Source organism: Vitis vinifera, chromosome 18 (genome assembly GCF_030704535.1).
Source record: "Vitis vinifera cultivar Pinot Noir 40024 chromosome 18, ASM3070453v1".
Classification (NCBI taxonomy): Eukaryota; Viridiplantae; Streptophyta; class Magnoliopsida; order Vitales; family Vitaceae; genus Vitis; species Vitis vinifera.
The window spans coordinates 22,724,015-22,743,492 of NC_081822.1; the positions used below are offsets into that span (position 1 = coordinate 22,724,015).

The following is a 19,478-nucleotide window of genomic DNA, read 5'->3' on the forward strand; positions in this document are numbered from 1 at the left end:
ATATATGGAATGAGGATCGAACATGGGTCTTTAGTGGAGAGAGACCAATGGTGTAAAAATTTAAAATTTATGGTTTATCTAATATTGATAAAGCAACTAATAATTTTGAAAATAATAAAAATATATATAAAATAATATAAATAAACAAATAAACAAGGTGGGGTAGAGTTGGTATGGAAAATTCACATACTTGATCTGCCCTGCACCATCCCATTTAATTTTTTAAATAAGACGAGAATGGAAATTATTTTGAATAATCGGGATAGAAATTTGAATTATTTTAAATAAATGGAATGAGGACAACCCATCCCAAACCCACCCCGTTGCCATCTTATTCATTGCTGCCACACTTGTGACTTATCCTACCATTTGCTCTTTCTTTATGTTAATAATGTTGGTGATGAGGTATTCTTACTCTTCGGTTTAAATTTGAAAACATGTTTGTTGTGAAGTTAGGTATGACTCCACCAACTTTTGGCCCAACATTTCATATGGCATATTCTTTCTTTTAGCCTATAAATGAAAGCCTTAGGCACCGTAACCAGGTCTTTGAAACATATGGCAAAGGTACCATTTATTTCTATCATTATTTGAACTCTAAAGTTTGAATATACAAGGATACAAGGTAGCATTATCTGTAAGTTCTCAAGGATTTGGCATTTGTGAAAGATTGTAACTATTGAAGTATATATTATGATCTCTAATCCAGGTAGTTAATGTGGATGACAGATTATTTGATTAAAAAAAAATTATGACCACCGTATGGGATGTATACTACAAGCATAAACTTTTCTATTTTAAGAGATCACAGTACAGAAAAGTTGTTATTTCAGAAAGACATTACTCTTAAGGAAATTACAAACCTTCACTAGATTAGGATAGAGTTTAGATTTGAAGTAAAATATCAAATCAGTTGACATTTATCTTATTAACTAGCTCAATCGAATCCTGGAAATCTTCAAGCCTGATAGGGGATTGAACTGCACAAGAAGGCATGTAAGCAAGGGGTGGCAGGATACTAGTCTCTGGGGTTTCACCATTCTTCACTATGAAAGCAGTGTCCATTCCCCATGTGAGATGCCTATCAAAATGACAATGCCATAGCCATACACCTGTAAAGAACAACTGAGAATGGTTAACAAAAAGATTTCTGCAACCCTGAAAGTGATCTCTTAAGAAAACATACGTACCAGGATTATTTGCTAAAAATCTGAGGGCAACCCATCCATTCTTTGGAACTGTAATGGTGTCACGTTCAGGTGGATCAACCAAATTGTACCATTTTGGATCAGTCTCATTGTTGAAATTTCCACGACCCATCCCAACCACATAAAAGGTGTATCCATGCAAATGCAATGGATGATCTTCACCTTGGCCTTGCAGGTTAGTCCCTTGGACTATTATCTCCACTGATTCATTATAATTCAACACCTTTACTTTTGTTGCCAATACGGACATAGGAGGAGGATAAGTATCCCCAGTGAAGTTATAGTAAGAAGGTGGGTAGTCTGGAAAATCTGTAGTGTAAACCCCGCTAGTGTGCCTGCAATAAAGTTTTCATAATGTCATTTCCAAGCATGCATAGTGTCACAAGATGCTTCAAATAACCTTCCCCATAGGGGTTATATAGAGGGCAGGAAGTTTCTGGAGACTCTTGGAGCCATCTACACTAAGCCATTGGTGGGAAGAGTGTCAAAGGTTCTAGAGATGCTTAGAGATGTCCACACATCTCTACACTATAGTGGAAGACATGAGAGGAGTCCAAAGCTTTCTAGAGAATTCTAGGGATCTCTTGTATATTCTTGTACCTAAGCTTGTACATAGAATTGTGTAGGATGTTCTAAATTATTCTTGAGTTGTAAGGAACCCTCCAAGGTTCTAGAAACTTCCTAAGGTGCCAATAAATAGCTTAAGACCTCATTTGGCCAAGGCACCACCCAAATCACTTCCTAACCAAGCAAGTGAGTTCTCAAAGCACTTGTAAAGCTTCCTTTGAGCAATAAAAACTTCCATTCATTAAGAGTTGCCTACTACCCCTTCTAAAGCTTCCAAGTCATGAGCATCTTATCCTAGCAAGCTAAGCATCGGGAGTAAGATTGACTTAGCAAGATTAAGGGTCTTGACTTGTCTAAGTGCCGCACGAGCTTAGGAAAAGCCTAAGTCTGTGACAGTTGGTATCAAAGCGCGACTATGAAGCGGGCATAGTAAAGGAAGCATGTCGGGATCCAACATGGAGGAGACTAGTGAGCCAACCCGTGGGAGGGAGATCGAGCCTACTACATGGGGCAAGGGTAGGGGCAGGAAGGATAAATCTCGTGATTTTATAGCCAACATGGGGCAAACACCCGGGAAGGGGTGGACTTGATCGAGCAAGACATGGAGAAGGGCTTAGAGGATCTAAGGGAGGAGATCCAAGACCTTCATGAGGGGGTGATAGGCTCACAAGTTCAGCCAGTGTCACACGAGGAGTTTATGTCCTTCCAAGAAAAGGTCTTGAGCATGCTTGCTAGCATGGAGTCAAGGATGGAGGCCTTGGCCACTCGAATGAAGTCCCGAGACTAGGAGGTTAGGCAAGAGTTGGCCATTTACAAGGCTATTATGTTGGCACGGGTCATGGCCACACAAGAGGCATCTAGGGTGGAGGTGCCAAAGCCATAAGGGTTTAGTGGCAAGCGGGATGCCAAGGAGTTGGACAACTTCTTATGGCATATGGAGTGATACTTCGAGGCTATCGCACTAACTGATGAGATGACTAAGGTAAGGACTGCAACCCTCTACCTTACTGACACAGCTACTCTATGGTGGCGTAGAAGGTTCGCCGATATGTAGAAAGACATTTGCACCATAAAGACGTAGGAGGACTTTAAGAGGGAGATCAAGAGATAGTTCTACCCCAATGATGTGGCTTACTTAGCTAGGAAAAACACGAGGTGTCTCAAGCACATATGGGCTCAATGTAGCTGCTAGGTGCCCTCCAAGTCAACCTAAAGCCTAGTACGCCTAAGACCTCCTTACTATTAGGGGTACAAGTAAAAGAGGTAAAAATGGAGCGAGCTAAGCTAGGCCACACACACATGAACAAGGTCACCAAGGGAAAAGTAAACTCAATGGTCAAGAGGAAGCAACACTCCAAGCATTGAAAGTGTAGGTATTTGCATCCATCTGAGGGCTCACGGGAGAAGGAGGTGAAAAATATCCTTGCTAAACGGGTCATCAGGAGATAAGGAGTCCCTCTTGCGATAGAGTATCTAGTCTAATGGAAAGTGTAGGACCTCAGACGCTACCAACTCTCCTAAAAGCAATTGCTGTTAGGAAATACGCATACCCTAACCTTATAGTGCATTCACCCAAGCGTCCACTGCAAACACAAGGGGAGTTGATGGACACAGCCAACCCTCCGATCTGCTAACAATCTCCCCCCCAGCGACACCCCTGGAGTTCGAACTCGTGACCTCGGCTCTGATACCACTTGTAGGACCTCAGGCGCTACCAACTCTCCTAAAAGAAATTGCTGTTAGGAAAAGTGCATACCCTAACCTTATAGTGCATTCACCCAAGCGCCCACGACGAACACAAGGGGAGTTGATGGACACGACCAACCATCCGATCTGCCAACAAAAAGGACTACCTAAGAGGCAGGCAAACTGGGAACATGCGGATTCCTTGAGAAGGTTCTGGAAACACATCGAGAGGTTTCAAGAAGAGGCAACGACGGGGATGTCGACGACATAGGTGGGGGAGAGTGTCACAAGATGCTTCAAATAATCCTCCCTATAGGGGTTATATAGAGGGCAGGAAGCTTCTGGAGACTCCTAAAGCCATCTACACTAAGCCATTGGTGGGAAGAGTGTGGAAGGTTCTAGAGATGCCTAGAGATATCCACACATCTCTACACTATGGTGGAAGACATGAGAAGAGTCCAAGGCTTTCTAAAGAATTCTAGGGATCTCTTATATATTCTTGTACTTAGGCTTGTACATAGAATTGTGTAGGATGTTCTAGATTATTCTTGAGTTGTAAGGAACCCTCCAAGGTTATAGAAACTTCCTAAGGTGCCTATAAATAGGTTAAGGCCTCATTTGGCCAAGGCACCACCCAAAAACCACCGAAATCACTTCCTAACCAAGCAAGTGAGTTCTCAAAGAACTTGTAAAGCTTCATTTGAGCAATACGTTTTCTAAAACTTTCAAGTCGTGAGCATCTTAGCCTAGTAAGCTAAGTATCGAGAGTAAGACTGACTTAGCAAAATCAAGGGTCTTGACTTGTCTAAGTGTCGCACGAGCTTAGGAAAAGTCTCTAAGTCCATGACAATATGCTAATATCAGAGATAATTGTGATGGAGATTCTTTTAGCTTGATATTTCCTTGTAGACATCGATTTCCTTGTTAAATAAGAAAATTTGGGAACACGCCTACAACCTGCTTTTTGGGGCACACTAGAAGTCATTAATTATGGGGGCCGCAATATTTAATGGAAGGATCACTCAACTCTAGTATTCAAACACAACAAGATTAATTAGTTTAAAATAATCAAAGAAACAAAGAAACAAAATAAAGATAGAGAAAATTAAAGAATAAACAAAATGATACCAGTACCTGTAATAGGCAAGCAGAATACTTGAAGTTGGGTCCATAAAAGTGATGTTGTTCAAGCTGGCAGCAAGATGGCTGACCTCCGTCCCCTCAAATGTATAATTAACCTTATTTATGGAAGCTGTAACGAGCATCCTGGTAGTTATTTTGAGTGGGACACTGACTGGGTGCTCTGGGGTTGCTAAGCTCCTCAAGAGGGGAAGAAAGCCTAATCCAGAGTCCAAGTCATGGAACAAGGGAAGATTAGCGGGAAAGGAAGGTACATCTGGGGGAGGATAGTTCCCCCTATACTGAAGAATAGCAGTAGCCGTCATATTATTGAATTCGGCAATACTGGACTCCAAGGTCACGAATTGTCTTGCAGCCATGTAGTAATGACTTAAACTCTGGTTTGTTGTGATCAAAACATCCATAGTTTGGCCTGGGGCTATCATGATATAACTGGTCACTCTTGGCTTAGTGTAGGTTCCGTCCGTGCCAACGATAGTGAGGTTATGCTCAGATATGGCAAAGAAGAGTTCTGAATTAACCACTGCATTCACTATGCGAAGAAGATATGTCTTGCCATAGTCCACTAGCCAACGGTGTGTTGTTTCTGCATGCAACCCATGAATTAGGGGAATACATATAAGACATAATTATCTACTTGATAGTGGTTTTAAAAAATATTTGGAGTTTTTCCACTCGAAAATAATTCTTTTGATAAAAACTTTTGAGTACAGACAAAATTTATAAACGACTTCTCAAATTATCATCAAACAAACTCTAAACATGGCTAGGTACCATATATAAAACATACCACCACCGCATGCGACAAGATCTCCTGGTTCGCCGTTGATGGTGAAAGCAATATCATCGAGCGTAGTTACAGTTTGATTTGACAGGAACTCCTTATATAACTCATTCAAGTTTCCCGCAAACCAAGATGCCGCAAGTACAATAAAAATAAAACACAATCGACCCTTAGTGTGTTTTTCAACTTGTTTTATGGGAAAAATGAATCTCAAAATTTTTAAATCATTAATATTTTTTTCTATTTAAAAATAATTTAAAATATATGTATTTTGTAACGAGTTATTTAGCTATTCTCTAAAATACTTTTTTACTTGTCATGTTATTAATATCAATTGACAATTAAACTCATTTATATAAATATTTTTTCATTTTTTAGATTTATTATTATTATTATTATTATTAGTATTATTTTATTATTTAAGATTTTTGTTTTCCATTGCTTCTAATATCCACACCCTTCAAACTACCTCACTTTTGCTATGAAATATTGGTTCATGAAGACAATAATAAAGAGTATTTGTTTATGGGGGATCTCAAATGATAAAATAATAATAATAAAATAAAATAATAAAAAAAAAAGAATGAAAACATTTATATGAAGGAGTTTAGTTAATTGATGTTGATAACATGACAAGTGAGATTGACATTTTAGAGAATAATTAAATGACTCATAGAAAAATATTTATATTTCAAATTATTTTTAAATAGATGAAGATAATATTGATTTTAAAATTTTAGATTCTTTTTTTAATATTTTTTATATTAGTGAGTCAAAACTCACTTTTCCCTTAATAATATCTTTCCTTGTGTTTCATTTTGGTGTTGATTTCACACATGTCCAAGTAGGGTTTAGCATAAATACATTGCATCATTGTTTATTTCAAATTTCACAGATCTATAAAATTTGAAACTAAGATGTGCGAAGTTTGAAACTAAAAATGGTTTAGAGTATTTACTCCAAGGCCAGAGGCATGTGAGTAAAATTAACCCTTTTAGTTTATTAATAAAAGATTTTAAAACATTTTACCTTTATCTTTAAAAAAAAAACGTTTTTTATTTTAATCGATTTTTAGAATTCTTAAACCTAATTTTCATATAAAATCAAATCAAATTCACTTTTGAAAGTTTTAGGTCAAACTATCCCAATTTTGTGTAATTTGGATGAGAAAGAAATTTATCATAAATTAACAAAGTGATCATTAACAAAAAAAAAAAAAAAAGGAATATAATTGAGTTAAGTTCTATTTTTATCAATTTTCTCTCATTTTCAAGAGAAACTAGATCTAAAAAAAAAAATTCATGAATTTTTACTCAAAAATGAAATTAACAACATAAAAATCACTTAATTTTAAGTAGAGATGAACTTAAAATAAATGCGGCTACCATTTTTGTCTCATAAATTATTTAACTTTTCATTAAAATTAAATTTCATAAATCTATGTACATTCTTTGTTCAAAAATGAAAACATCAACCCTGAAATCATAAAATTTTTACTAGCTAGAAAGGATTCATTATAATTTTTAAAAATTCAAACCAGTTATAATAGAATAAAACTAATTAAATAAACTAGCTATCATGGATTCCATTGAAATTTTAATCAAAACTTTAAAATATAATTGACACACATCCAAGTATTAACTAGAATCAATCTCAAATAATTATTAAAAAAAAAAAAAAGTCAGGATACGATATTTTTTTTCAAATTAGGAGTCTATTTATCTATGTGATTTAAAAATGATTTTTTATTTTCAAAAATAAAAAAAATATTTTTAAAATTTTTGAACACTATTTGACCTTTGTTTTCTGAAAACAATTTATAAAAACAAAGTGAAATAGAGAACAATTTATAAAACATAAATAGAAATTGTTTTCAGTCATTTTTTAAAATAAAAGGAAAATGTGTTCTAAAACTTATTTTTAAAAACTGTTAAAGTTAAAGGATGAAAAACAATTTTAAAAATAAGTTTATGAAAACAGGTTCAATGGCCCTAAAATTGTAAACGAGATTGTATTATTGAAATGAGATTATTAATTTATTGAATATTTATTTATGAAAGTTTGACTATATATACCTAATACCAGGAGATGTTCACCATCAGGCTTGGGAAATGGGTAGGTGGTTCCTTGAGTTGGCAAGATAACAATGGCACCATGAACAGTGGCCCTTGTCCAGTCACTATGGGCATGCCACCAAAGGGTTCCTTCCTGATCTTCACCAAATATCACCTTGTATGTGAAGTTTGTTCCTGGCTGAATCCTGCATTGAGTTATGTGGTCTGGACCATCTGACCATGGATTCCTTGTTTGCTTCACTCCATGCCTGCATCACAACATTCTCATATGTAATTTATCTTCCGCTCACAGAGTGTATGAGAAGGAGAAGTATCGATCCGTACCAATGGATAGTGACACCAAAATCGTCTTGATTGTGAACGTTGACATACACCAGGTCGCCTCTGTGAATACGAAATCATGGTTCAAAATCTCGGTCGAGACCGGTACGACTCGGCCGAGTCGTATCCGCCTCGACCATGGCCGGTACCGGACCGATACCCGAGTTGGAGTAGAAATTGTGGAGAAGATCAGAATCATCAGATGAGAGGATCAAAACCCACGAAAATGAAAAATACAGAGTTAGAACCCTGCATCTTGGAGTCGCCGGCGAGGTTGAAGAAGCACGCCTGCTTGTTCGGATTGCCCAAGTTCCCGCCGGAGATGGAACTGAGCGACATGAGGAGCAGAGTCGCCGGACTTCGGCACCGCTGTTATCATCGACGGTCCTGATGGGTTTGCAGTCGGGACAAACTGTGTTATGGAACTTCTGCAAGGATTTGCCTCCAGTGATCATGTAGGCTGACATCCCACTCATGGTTCAAAATCTCGGTCGAGACCGGTACGACTCGGCCGAGTCGTATCCGCCTCGACCATGGCCGGTACCGGACCGATACCCGAGTTGGAGTAGAAATTGTGGAGAAGATCAGAATCATCAGATGAGAGGATCAAAACCCACGAAAATGAAAAATACAGAGTTAGAACCCTGCATCTTGGAGTCGCCGGCGAGGTTGAAGAAGCACGCCTGCTTGTTCGGATTGCCCAAGTTCCCGCCGGAGATGGAACTGAGCGACATGAGGAGCAGAGTCGCCGGACTTCGGCACCGCTGTTATCATCGACGGTCCTGATGGGTTTGCAGTCGGGACAAACTGTGTTATGGAACTTCTGCAAGGATTTGCCTCCAGTGATCATGTAGGCTGACATCCCACTTCTACAATCACCTGTTGAGGCACCACAATCCAGAGGGGCAGAGGCCAAGCTTTTCACCGAAGGCATGCTGTCCTAACTCACTCTCAAATCGCTTTCCAAAACCATTTCACACCGGAGGGTTATGGGTATTTGGAGGATTTAGGTTTTAAATAATTTGTATTTATTTTTTAATTAGATTATGAGTATTTGATGGGATATGGATTTTAAATAATTTGATAAAAATTATAATGATGAAAAATAAATAATAAATATTAGACTTATATCAAATAAATATTTATATAAAAATTAAAATTAATGAATACATTTTATAAGAAAAATTATATTTATTTTTTTAAAGATGAATTATGGTTTTATTTTTTTAATAATTGAAAACATTTTTAAAAAAATTAAAAATATTTAATTTAAATAATTTTTTATTAAAAAAATTTACTTTTTATTATTTTCATCTTCAATAAGAAATATTTATCATCAAGTAATTAAATTAAAATATTTTTAAAGATTTTTAATATTATTATAAATCATCCCAAAAATATGCTTTTATTATAATTTGAATCATTTTAATATAATAGAAGTTTATTTTATTAATTTTTTTACTCTACTTATTTGTATTTTATTTTTTTAATAATTTTCATAATTTTTTAAAATTATTTTGAGCTCTTAAATTAAATTTTTGCGTATCACCCGATACCGATCCGAGATACCGATACCGATGTGCCTCAGGACCTCCCGAGTCAATGACCGATACCGCGACTTTGAACCCTGCGAATCACCGGCCCTGGAAAGCTGTCATTTACAGTCGTCATGCTCTTTGTGCTGCACAGCCTCGTGAAATTGGTCTCTTTCAGCTGCAAAACATCAGAATACCCAGAAAGAAAAAACGCTGGTTGACTGAAGAAGGTGCTAAAATAGTACTCACAACAAAATCATAGGAATGGGTGCGCCCTTCAGCCATGGAAGCTAACATTCCAGTCAAAAGCGCAGGCACTAGCACCTCTAATAAAAACCTCATCTTCTTCATCTTCACTCAAATTCAAGCATTAAACTCTTTGCTTCTTGATCCTTTTATTTCTGAGCTTGTTTTCTCTCTGAAGCTGAACATGATATTTAACTATTTATAATGAACCGTAGTGATCCTACCAATGGGTCATGGACATGGTATGTGGGCTGCGCTGACTTACTGTTTTAAAGTGAATTATTTGAAGTTCCCAAATTAACCCTGGTATGGGAAAGTTTCATCAATCAATTATAATTATTTATTTATATTTTCCAAAGATTATATCCATTAATCTTTTGTGCTTACTTCTAGTTGTTACAAAGTTGGATGGGAGACTCCATCAACCCAAGCATGCAAGACCCCAACCAGATCCACAATCAAGCGGGTCCCCTACACAATTGGAAGTTGTCGGTGGTCCTCTCTCTTTGTGATTTTTCATTTTATAATATTTTATTAAAATTTCATAATTTTCTAGCTATACGACAGCTGGTTAGTGCAAAAAAAGAAAAAAAAAAAAAAAAAAGAGTTAATCAAATCTAGCTACCTTTCAATGGGCGTCTAAGCAAATTTTGCGAGGTCCACATTTTTGAATGGCAAGCAACCGAAATTTCCGAGTAGAAACAAATAAAATAATCCAAAAAATAATTAAAACGCTAACTCGTTTAAAATCATTTTTCAAAATTATTCTCTAATTTTTTCTAGAATAAAAAAAAATTTGAACTTAAAATATTTTTTACCTGTTTTTAATTTTTTTAAATATATTTAAAAAAAGTTATATTTAATATTCTATTTTTAATTATTTTACATGTTTCTATAATTATTTCTTAAAACAATCTTAATAAAATAAGTGAAAACAATAGAAAATAATTAATAGATGTTCTCTTAAAAACACCATGCTTTTAGTTCATAAGATCGAAAAACAAAAAACAATTTTTAATTATCATGTTTTTTATTTTAAAGAATAGAAAACTATTCTAAAAAATAATTTTTAAACAAGTCCTATATATATATATATATAAAATAGTCTACATTGACCTAAAACTCTCAAATTTAAACACATTAATGAAATAATAAATCAATATTGCAATAAATAAATTAACTAATGTTTTTCTAGAAAGGCACATGTAGATATGTTATCCTAATCACCTTTCTAAGTATAGGTGGCAACAGTTGAATTGTCCATATCTTAATACCCAACGAAAGAAGAAAATAAAATATATTTTAACTTTGAGTGAAGTTGGCAAAATTCTTGAGGTCACTTCAAAACATAAGTAAAAGATTTTGTTATCATAGACAGATATGGAAATGTTATACACTCATAATTCTATGAAGGCCCATAAATGCTATCGTAAAAATATTTAAAAGATTATCAATTACATTATAATTGATAATGACTTATCAAACTAATTAATATATATATATATACTTTTATTCCATTTTTATAATAATGGCTTCGTGGAGAAATTGGTTAAGGTATTGTAGTGCATTGAAAATAATAATAATAATAATAATAATTAATAATAATTAATAATAATGGGTGGAGTTGGTGAAAAGAAAAAGGAGAATAAGATAATAATAAAGAAAATTAAAGAAGGGTTATGGAGAAGAGATGCCAATTCCCATGGTAATGCATATAGTGAATAAAAATTAAAATAATAATTTATTTTTAAGGTATTTTTATTTTGGACCGTAAATAAAAAAGAATAATATGAACTATTCTTGATAAGGAAAAAAGTGATAAAAAGGGGTATAGTATGAATACAATATTTTTGAGGAATCTAGTTTAATTAAATAAGCTAAAAGAGAAATAAATTATTACGATATAATTTGGTAGGAATATGAGTTTTATAAAAATCTAGAAATTCACTAATTTAAATTACTGTTTAGGAAGTTGAAAATAATATTAGTGATAATAATATTAATTAGGATTACTAATACTAAATAAAATATTGAAGTTGACAAGGTAGCATTATATGTAAGTTGGCAAGGATTTTACATTTGTGAAAGATTGTAACTATTGAAGTATATATTATGATCTCTAATCAAGGTAGTTAATGTGGATGACCAATTATTTGATTAAAAAAAATTATGACCACCGTATGGGATGTGTACTACAAGCATAAACTTTTCCATTTTAAGAGATCACAGTACAGAGAAGTTGTTATTTCAGAAAGACAACTCTCAAGAAATTACAAACCCTTTAGATTTGAAGCAAAATACCAAATCAGTTGACATTTATCTTATCAACTAGCTCAACTGAATCCCGGAAATCTTCAAGCCTAATAGGGGATTGAGCTGCACAAGAAGGCATGTAAGCAGGGGGTGGTAGGATACTGGTGTCCGGGGTTTCACCATTCTTCACTATGAAAGTAGTGTCCATTCCCCATGTGAGATGTCTATCAATATGACAATGCCATAGCCATACACCTGTAAAGAAATACTGAGAATGGTAAACAAAAAGATTTCTGCAACCCTGAAAGTGATCTCTTAAGAAACATACGTACCAGGATTATTTGCTAAAAATCTGAGGGCAACCCATCCATTCTTTGGAACTGTAATGGTGTTACGTTCAGACGGATCGACCAAATTGTACGATTTTGGATCAGTCTCATTGTTGAAAACTCCAGTACCCATCCCAACCACATAAAAGGTGTATCCATGCAAATGCATTGGATGATCTGAGGCTTGGCCTTGCAGGTTAGTCCCCTGGAATACTATCTCCACTGATTCATTATAATTGAACACCTTCACTTTTGTTGCCACTACAGACAATGGATGAACATGAATATCCCCAGTGAAGTTATAGTAAGAAGGTGGGTAGTCTGGAAAATCTGTAGTGTAAACCCCGCTGGTGTGCCTGCAATAAAGTTTTCATAATGTCATTTTCCAAGCATGCACATACTAATATCAGACTATTGTGAAGAAGATTTTTTTAGCTTGATGTTTCCTTGTAGACATCGATGTCCTTGTTGAATAAGAAAATGTGTTGGGAATATGTTTATAGAAATTTTATGTCATGAAGGGAGAAACTTCCGAGAGAACATCTGCATCTAGCGATAATTATACCAATCATTTGGAGAGGTAAGAGACAGATCAGAGACCCATTTTGGGGCAAAGAAATAGAAGATGTTACAGAGCTTAAGTTCATCACCAAGATACTAGGAACGATAGGAACATTTCTCCCTAATTTCTCTAATTAGTAATTTCAGGCGCCATATATGGAATGGAGAAATTTTTCTCTAATTTCCCATGCCCTTAGGATTTCCTCAGTGCTCCTTGGGTCACTTAAAAAGAACCTAGCTAAATAATGAAGACCACCACAATGGCCATCAACATGTACTTTAGGCTATGTTTGGTTCCTGAAAATTTTGAGGGAAAATGCAAATGGAACCAAATATTAACAGCCGTGAGAGGGAGAAGGACAGAAAGAAATTAAGAGAAAAAGAAAGAATGAAAGAAGAGAAGATGATGGCCTTTTGAGGAAAAAAAAAATTTGGGAACACGCCTACAAGCTGCTTTTTGGGGCACACTATTTAAGGAAGGATCACTCAACTCTAGTATTCAAACACAACATGATTAATTAGTTTGTAGAGAAAAGAATCAAAGAAACAAAATAAAGATAGAGAAAATATATAATAAACAAAGGGATACCAGTACCTGTAATAGGCAAGCAGAATACTTGAAGTTGGGTCCATAAAAGTGATGTTGTTCAAGCTGGCACCAAGATGGCTGACCTCTGTCCCCTCAAGTGTATAATTAACCAAATTTATGGAAGCTGTAATGAACATCCTGGTAGTTATATTGAGTGGGACATTGACTGGGTGCTCTGGGGTTGCTAAGCTCCTCAAGAGGGGAAGAAAGCCCAATCCAGACTCCCAGTCATGGAATAAGGGAAGGTTAGTGGGAAAGGAAGGTTCGTCCGGGGGATTATAGTTCCCTCTATACTGAAGAATAGCGGTAGCCGTCATATTATTGAAGGTAGCATTGGCGGTAAAGGTTGTGAATCGTCTTGCACCCATGTAGTAATGACTTAAACTCTGGTTTGTTGTGATCAAAACATCCATAGTTTGGCCTGGGGCTATCATGATATAACTGGTCACTTTTGGCTTAGTGTAGGTTCCGTCCGTGCCAACGATAGTGAGGTTATGCTCAGATATGGCAAAGAAGAGTTCTACATTAACCACTGCATTCACTATGCGAAGAAGATAGGTCCCGCCATAGTCCACCAGCAAACGGTGTGTTGTCTCTGCATGCAACACATGAATTATGGTTATCTATGTAAGTCTTAAGAGTTTTTTTGGTAGTGATTCTAGGAAATGTTTCCGAGCCTTTCTAACTCTTAAAAATAACCTTTTTTAACAAGAATTTTCTAACATATAAAAAGTTGGCTGCTAAAATCACAACCAAAAAAACTCTAAATATATGATTTAGTATTTCCTCTGGCCTCTAGCCTTTGGCTGGGTGCATAGATGTTTACATACCACCACCGCATGGGACAAGATCTCCTGGTTCGCCGTTGATGGTGAAAGCATTATCATCCAGTAGTGTTTCAAAAGTTTGATTTGAAAAGAACTCCTCATATTCCTTGTTCAAGTCTCCTGAAAACCAAGATCCTGCAAGTACAATAAAAATAAAATGCAATAAACCCCTAGTTTTTTTTTCAACTTGTTTTAATATCTTTTGTTAGTGTTTCATTTTGGTGTTGATTTCAATCACATCCGAGTAGGATTTAGCAACTTCATTGGTTAATATATTTCTATAAGTATATTTCAAAATTTTATATGGGGAAACAGACCCTGTAAACGAGATTTTATTATTGAAACGTGATAAGTAATTTATCAAATATTTATATATGGAAGTTTGACTATATGTACCTAATACCAGGAGTTGTTCACCATCAGGCTTGGGAAATGGGTAGGTGGTTCCTTCAGTTGGCAAGATAACAATGGCACCATGAACACTGGCCCTTGTCCAGTCACTATGGGCATGCCACCAAAGAGTTCCTTCCTGATCTTCACCAAATATCACCTTGTAGGTGAAGTTTGTTCCTGGCTGAATCTTGCACTGAGTTATGTGGTCTGGACCATCTGACCATGGATTCCTTGTTTGCTTCACTCCATGCCTGCATCACAACATTCTCATGATTAATCTTCCACTCACAGAGTGTATAAGAAGGAGAAGTATCGATCCGTACCAATGGATAGTGACACCAAAATCGTCTTGATTGTGAACGTTGATATACACCAGGTCGCCTCTGTGAATACGAATCACCGGCCCTGGAAAGCTATCATTTACAGTCATCATGCTCTTTGTCTTGCACAGCTTCGTGAAATTGGTCTCTTTCAGCTTGCAAAACACCAGAATACCCAATAAATTAAAAAAATAAAGAAACCTTATATTCTGCATGCATGGGTAATGGGTGCTAAAATAGTACTCACAACAAAATCATAGTAATGGGTGCGCCCTTCAGCCATGGAAGCTAACATTCCAGTCAAAAGCGCAGGCACTAGCACCTCTAATAAAAACCTCATCTTCTTCATCTTCCTTTAAATTCAAACATAAAACTCTTTCCTTCTGAGCTTGTTTTCCCTCTGAAGCTAAACGTAGTATTTATAAGTACTGATCGTATTAGTGGGTCATGGACATGGGGGCCACTCTGACTTACTGTTTCTCGCTGTAAGACATCCGGTTAGTCAAATCCAGCTACTTTTCAATGAGTGTCTCAACAAATTTTCAATTTGTTGACTGGCGGGCAATCGAATTGCTTTCCAGAGATTTTCCTTCCATGATGAGACTTGGATTGAATGAGAAAGGGATATAATTAGCATTTATTTTTATTTTTAAAAATAAAAAAATATGTTAATAATAGTATAAAAAAGACTTTATTTTTATTTTTTTCTTGTGATTTCTCAATAAATTTTTATGATTTAGATACTTTTCTGATACTTGTTAAATGAGGTATTGATGTTAATTTCTTATTTTATAATTTTTATTAAAATTGCCTAATTTTTTATATCCCATCTGGCTATGGCTATTGGCTAGTGAAATCAGAAAGAGCCAATCAAATCCAGCTACTTTTCAATGCGCGTCTCCCCAAATTTTGCTAGGTCCACTTTGTTGAATGGCAAGCAACCCAATTTCTTTCCGAGTAGAAACAAATAAAATAATCGAAAATAAATTTAAGGAGTGTTTTTAATCTTAAAAAAAAACCGTTTTTTAAAAAAAATAAAAATGAAATATTTAACAAAATTTATAAAACACTTTAAAAAATCTGAAAACTTTTAATTATAATATTGAAAAATCATTTATAATATTTTTTTAAAAAAAAACTTGATTAAAAAAAAAAAGTACTGCTCATATTTTACTAGAGAAATAATTTTAAGACTTCATTAAACATAAAGCATCTACAAAATTTAGTGGTTATTTGGTCGTGTAATTTAAAAATAATTTTTTATTTTTAAAAATAAAGAACTATTTTTAAAAAAATTTGACAATGTTTAATCATTGTTCTCTAAAAATAATTTTTAAAAATAAAATAAAATAAAGAATAGTTTTTAGAAAACAAAAAGAAATTATTTTTACTAATTTTTAAAAATAAAAGAAAAATATAAGACCCCTTTTATCATATTTTCTAAAATTTATTTTTAAAAACTGTTTTTAAGTAGTTAAAAAGAATAAAAAATAATTTTATAAAATAAGTTTCAAAAACAAAAATGGCAAACAGACCCTTATTCCTTACTTCAATAGTGCCTCGTCTTTGACTTGATAATTGGGACAAGCTAAGTATGCAATTAGTTTAGGCTGACATAAAGCTCAGAAATTTAAACACGTTAATGAAATAATAAATTAATATTGCAATAAATAAATTAAAAGGAAACAAAAGCACGTGTAGACACAGTGTCCTAATCACCTGTCCAAGTGTTGGTGACAACTGTTGAATTGTCCATATCTTAATACCCAACAAAAGAAGAAAATAAAAAATATCCAACTTTGAGTGAAGTTGGCAAAATTCTTGAGGTCACTTCAAAAGGTAAGTAAGATTTTGTTATATTATAGACAGATATGGGGATGTCATATACCCATAATTGCATAACCAATAATTCTACCAAGGCCCATAAATGCTAACGCAAGAATATTTCAAGTTTATCAATTACATAGTAATTGATAATATATATATAATACTTTTATTTTATTTTTATAATAATGGAAGTTTTTAAACTATTTTTTTTAAAATATCAAAATTTCAACCACCTCCTACAAGCTTATGAACTTGAATCTACACTTAGTGTTGACAATTTCAACTCAAGGATCCATAGTGAATTATGTCTTGAACTAGGCCTTTTAAGTCAAACTTTAACATGTCACACACATAGTACTGATACAAGCTGACTTGGTTTTAAGTGGGTTAATGCTATTAATGATAATGTATTTGTATCTTGATTCTAATGAGAGTTGCTACAAAACAAACCTATTCCCATAGTCGCTCACGACAACTCTTATTTAGGTGACTCCTCTTAGGGTATATGTGACCTACACCTCATAGGATATCCTATCTCGAGCTCATTCAAGAAATACACTTCCTAACACCACATTGGTAGCATTATCATCACAAGAACAAGAAAGAACTTTCTCCTTAAAAGTAGTGCTACTTAGGAGTCATGCATGCAATGAGGATTGTCTCTACCCATTAAACCTTCTTCATGAGATCTTCAATCACAAAGGTTGGATTACCTCTAGAGGTGTTTCCTTTGGGGGCTTAGCCCATCCACATCGGGCATATGGATCTAGCTTACTAGTTAGTGTTGAGGCAACTATTCATAATTAAATGAAATGGATATGATTTTCCTCATTTTCCTACATTATGCTAATTTATCAATATATAAGGATGTCTTCCACTTTTCCTGCATCATTATACTAGGAACTCCAAATTACTCCATTCCCTGATCCAAGATCTTGTAGGGTGCATGCAACTATTCTTAGGTTTCTCTAAATCTATCGTAGTAGAGTAAAATGATAATAAAAATCATTATTAATCATAGATCTAGAAATATAATACTCATACCTATAATTTAGATATTCCTAAATCAAAATCCACCAGATGAAGATGTTGAATAATGTTATAGTCATTGTAGAACTAGTCTACCTAGTGCTCTTTCACCCGATCTCTCCTTTCATGGATCTTGGCACGAGAAAGGGTGGACTTCTCTCTCTCTAGAGGGTGACTAAGATTTCTTTCTTTAGAATCTAAAATATATGAGCAAAAAAAACTTTAAAGCTCTAACTTTTAAGGATGTTTATATATGCTTTCATGTGAGCTTCATTAACTTGAGCCCAAATTGGGCTTAGGTCACCTAATAAAACCCACTTAGGTCCTAATTAATTAATTAGCCCTAACAAAATCTAATTAATTAATTAGCTGATTCCATAAAATCAATTCATAAGATCTAATGCAACTTTATGTTTTTATCAAAACACCTTCTATACACTTATGAATTATAAACCTAAAATAGCCTTAGTCACCATGAAATAAGAGCTCGAGTGGGGACCATTAGGATGCATAGGAAAATATTAGTTCCCTCAAAATCTAATTTCGAAGTTTATTTGACATTCCACTAAAGAGAGTCAATTGCACTTCATTATCCTATGAAATTACAACGAAACAAAATTTAAGTTTGTATCCTACTATTCATTGCATGCAGACTTCTCATGAACCGATGTCTATAATCTAAGAGGGTAGTGGTATCAACCTTGTTATGTCATGGTTGTTGAATTCTATGTTACTAAAAATTGAAAAACCATTCTTATACCTCTCCTCAGCCAAAGAAGTTTGGGATGCCATCCCATAAACTTATTCAAAGAAAGAAAACACTACTAGGATTTATGATTCACAACATGAAGTAGAAAGATCTCACTACAACAACCTACCACAATACGCTAAAAATCTTGTAGCAAGGATTGGATTTTCATCAACACTTAAGTTGGCTTAAGTGACCGAGTGGGTTAGATTAAGTGACCCAAGTTTAAGTTGGCCCAAAGTCACTTAAGCCCACGGGAGAGTCTATATAAACTCTATGTGTTTTAGGTTTAGACTCTTTTAACTTTATAGACCATTAATCTTCCAAATACCTAGCCTCCTCCTCTTTCTCTCCTTTCAAGGTGTGTAGTCACTCTATATAAGTGTCATAGATCAAAAAAAGAGTGATCGGGTGGAAGATTCTTGGTTTTGAGATCCCCCTTGCCATCTTCATCGATTGAAATCGATTTATGAACATCTAGATCACATGTATTGTTTTCTAAGCATTTAGATCTAATTTTAATTATTTTAGTTGTATTTAGATCTAATGGCACTAGGATCTAAAGAGCATGCACCATATGATCTTGGTGTTTCCAACAAAATCTTACTATGTTCTTCATGAAATTTTAATAGGTTGTTGGAGGCAATCTAAACTATGTTTCTAAGAGTTTGGATTATTGTTTCCTCTCTTTTATTGTTTATATTTGGGTGAGACTCAAACCTTTGAGTTTGATGATATTTGTTGAAATCCAACTTTGGGTGAATTGTTGATGATTGATAGTCTCTAGTTTTTATTACTAAATAAGAACTCATTGTACCTCATCAATTTTTATTAATGAAGATCCGAGTAAATTGGTGGTTTTTCCTTTCACATTTTACAATTTTTCACATAAATATGTGTGTCTTGATGATCGGGGATTGTATTAATTTATACTGCCCATTTTATTCACTTGATGTTCTAGATTTGCATGCCTATTTGATTGCACAAAGAGGGAAAAAAAGATTCATCTTTTTTACTTGGATTTATTTCTAGATCAGAAC

The 19,478-nt window shown here is 34.6% G+C and overlaps 2 protein-coding genes across 3 annotated transcripts; both read right to left on the reverse strand.

Moving 5' to 3' along the window:
- Window positions 1-909: 909 nt before the first annotated feature.
- Window positions 910-9,731, reverse strand: LOC100266489 (putative laccase-9). The gene is made up of 8 exons (XM_019217859.2): window positions 9,566-9,731; window positions 9,395-9,494; window positions 7,785-7,842; window positions 7,460-7,708; window positions 5,392-5,519; window positions 4,596-5,187; window positions 1,191-1,543; window positions 910-1,112 (listed from the first exon to the last, which is right to left on the reverse strand). The coding sequence occupies exons 1-8, from the start codon at window positions 9,665-9,667 to the stop codon at window positions 910-912; spliced, it is 1,785 nt and encodes a 594-aa protein (XP_019073404.1). The 5' UTR covers window positions 9,668-9,731.
- Window positions 9,732-11,750: 2,019 nt separating this feature from the next.
- On the reverse strand, window positions 11,751-15,225 carry LOC100244145 (putative laccase-9-like). 2 transcript variants are annotated; one of them, XM_002263835.4, is made up of 7 exons: window positions 15,082-15,225; window positions 14,838-14,989; window positions 14,518-14,765; window positions 14,125-14,256; window positions 13,301-13,889; window positions 12,148-12,500; window positions 11,751-12,070 (listed from the first exon to the last, which is right to left on the reverse strand). In XM_002263835.4, the coding sequence occupies exons 1-7, from the start codon at window positions 15,181-15,183 to the stop codon at window positions 11,868-11,870; spliced, it is 1,779 nt and encodes a 592-aa protein (XP_002263871.1). In that variant the 5' UTR covers window positions 15,184-15,225; the 3' UTR covers window positions 11,751-11,867. The 2 variants fall into 2 exon arrangements, with proteins under 2 accessions (XP_002263871.1, XP_019073400.1); XM_019217855.2 differs by having other exon boundaries at window positions 14,838-14,982; window positions 15,082-15,173.
- Between the last annotated feature and the right edge of the window lie 4,253 nt (window positions 15,226-19,478).

Bases quoted from the DNA above. Each gene is read 5' to 3' on its own strand.
- LOC100266489 (XM_019217859.2), bottom strand. From the start codon at position 9,667: ATGAAGAAGATGAGGTTTTTATTAGAGGTGCTAGTGCCTGCGCTTTTG. The intron at 7,709-7,784 runs GTACGGATCGAT...GTTGTGATGCAG, and splicing joins TTTGGTGTCACTATCCATTG to GCATGGAGTGAAGCAAACAA. The intron at 1,113-1,190 runs GTACGTATGTTT...TGTTCTTTACAG, and splicing joins ATTTTTAGCAAATAATCCTG to GTGTATGGCTATGGCATTGT.
- LOC100244145 (XM_002263835.4), bottom strand. From the start codon at position 15,183: ATGAAGAAGATGAGGTTTTTATTAGAGGTGCTAGTGCCTGCGCTTTTG. The intron at 14,766-14,837 runs GTACGGATCGAT...GTTGTGATGCAG, and splicing joins TTTGGTGTCACTATCCATTG to GCATGGAGTGAAGCAAACAA. The intron at 12,501-13,300 runs GTACTGGTATCC...ACTTTATTGCAG, and splicing joins ATTCTGCTTGCCTATTACAG to GCACACCAGCGGGGTTTACA.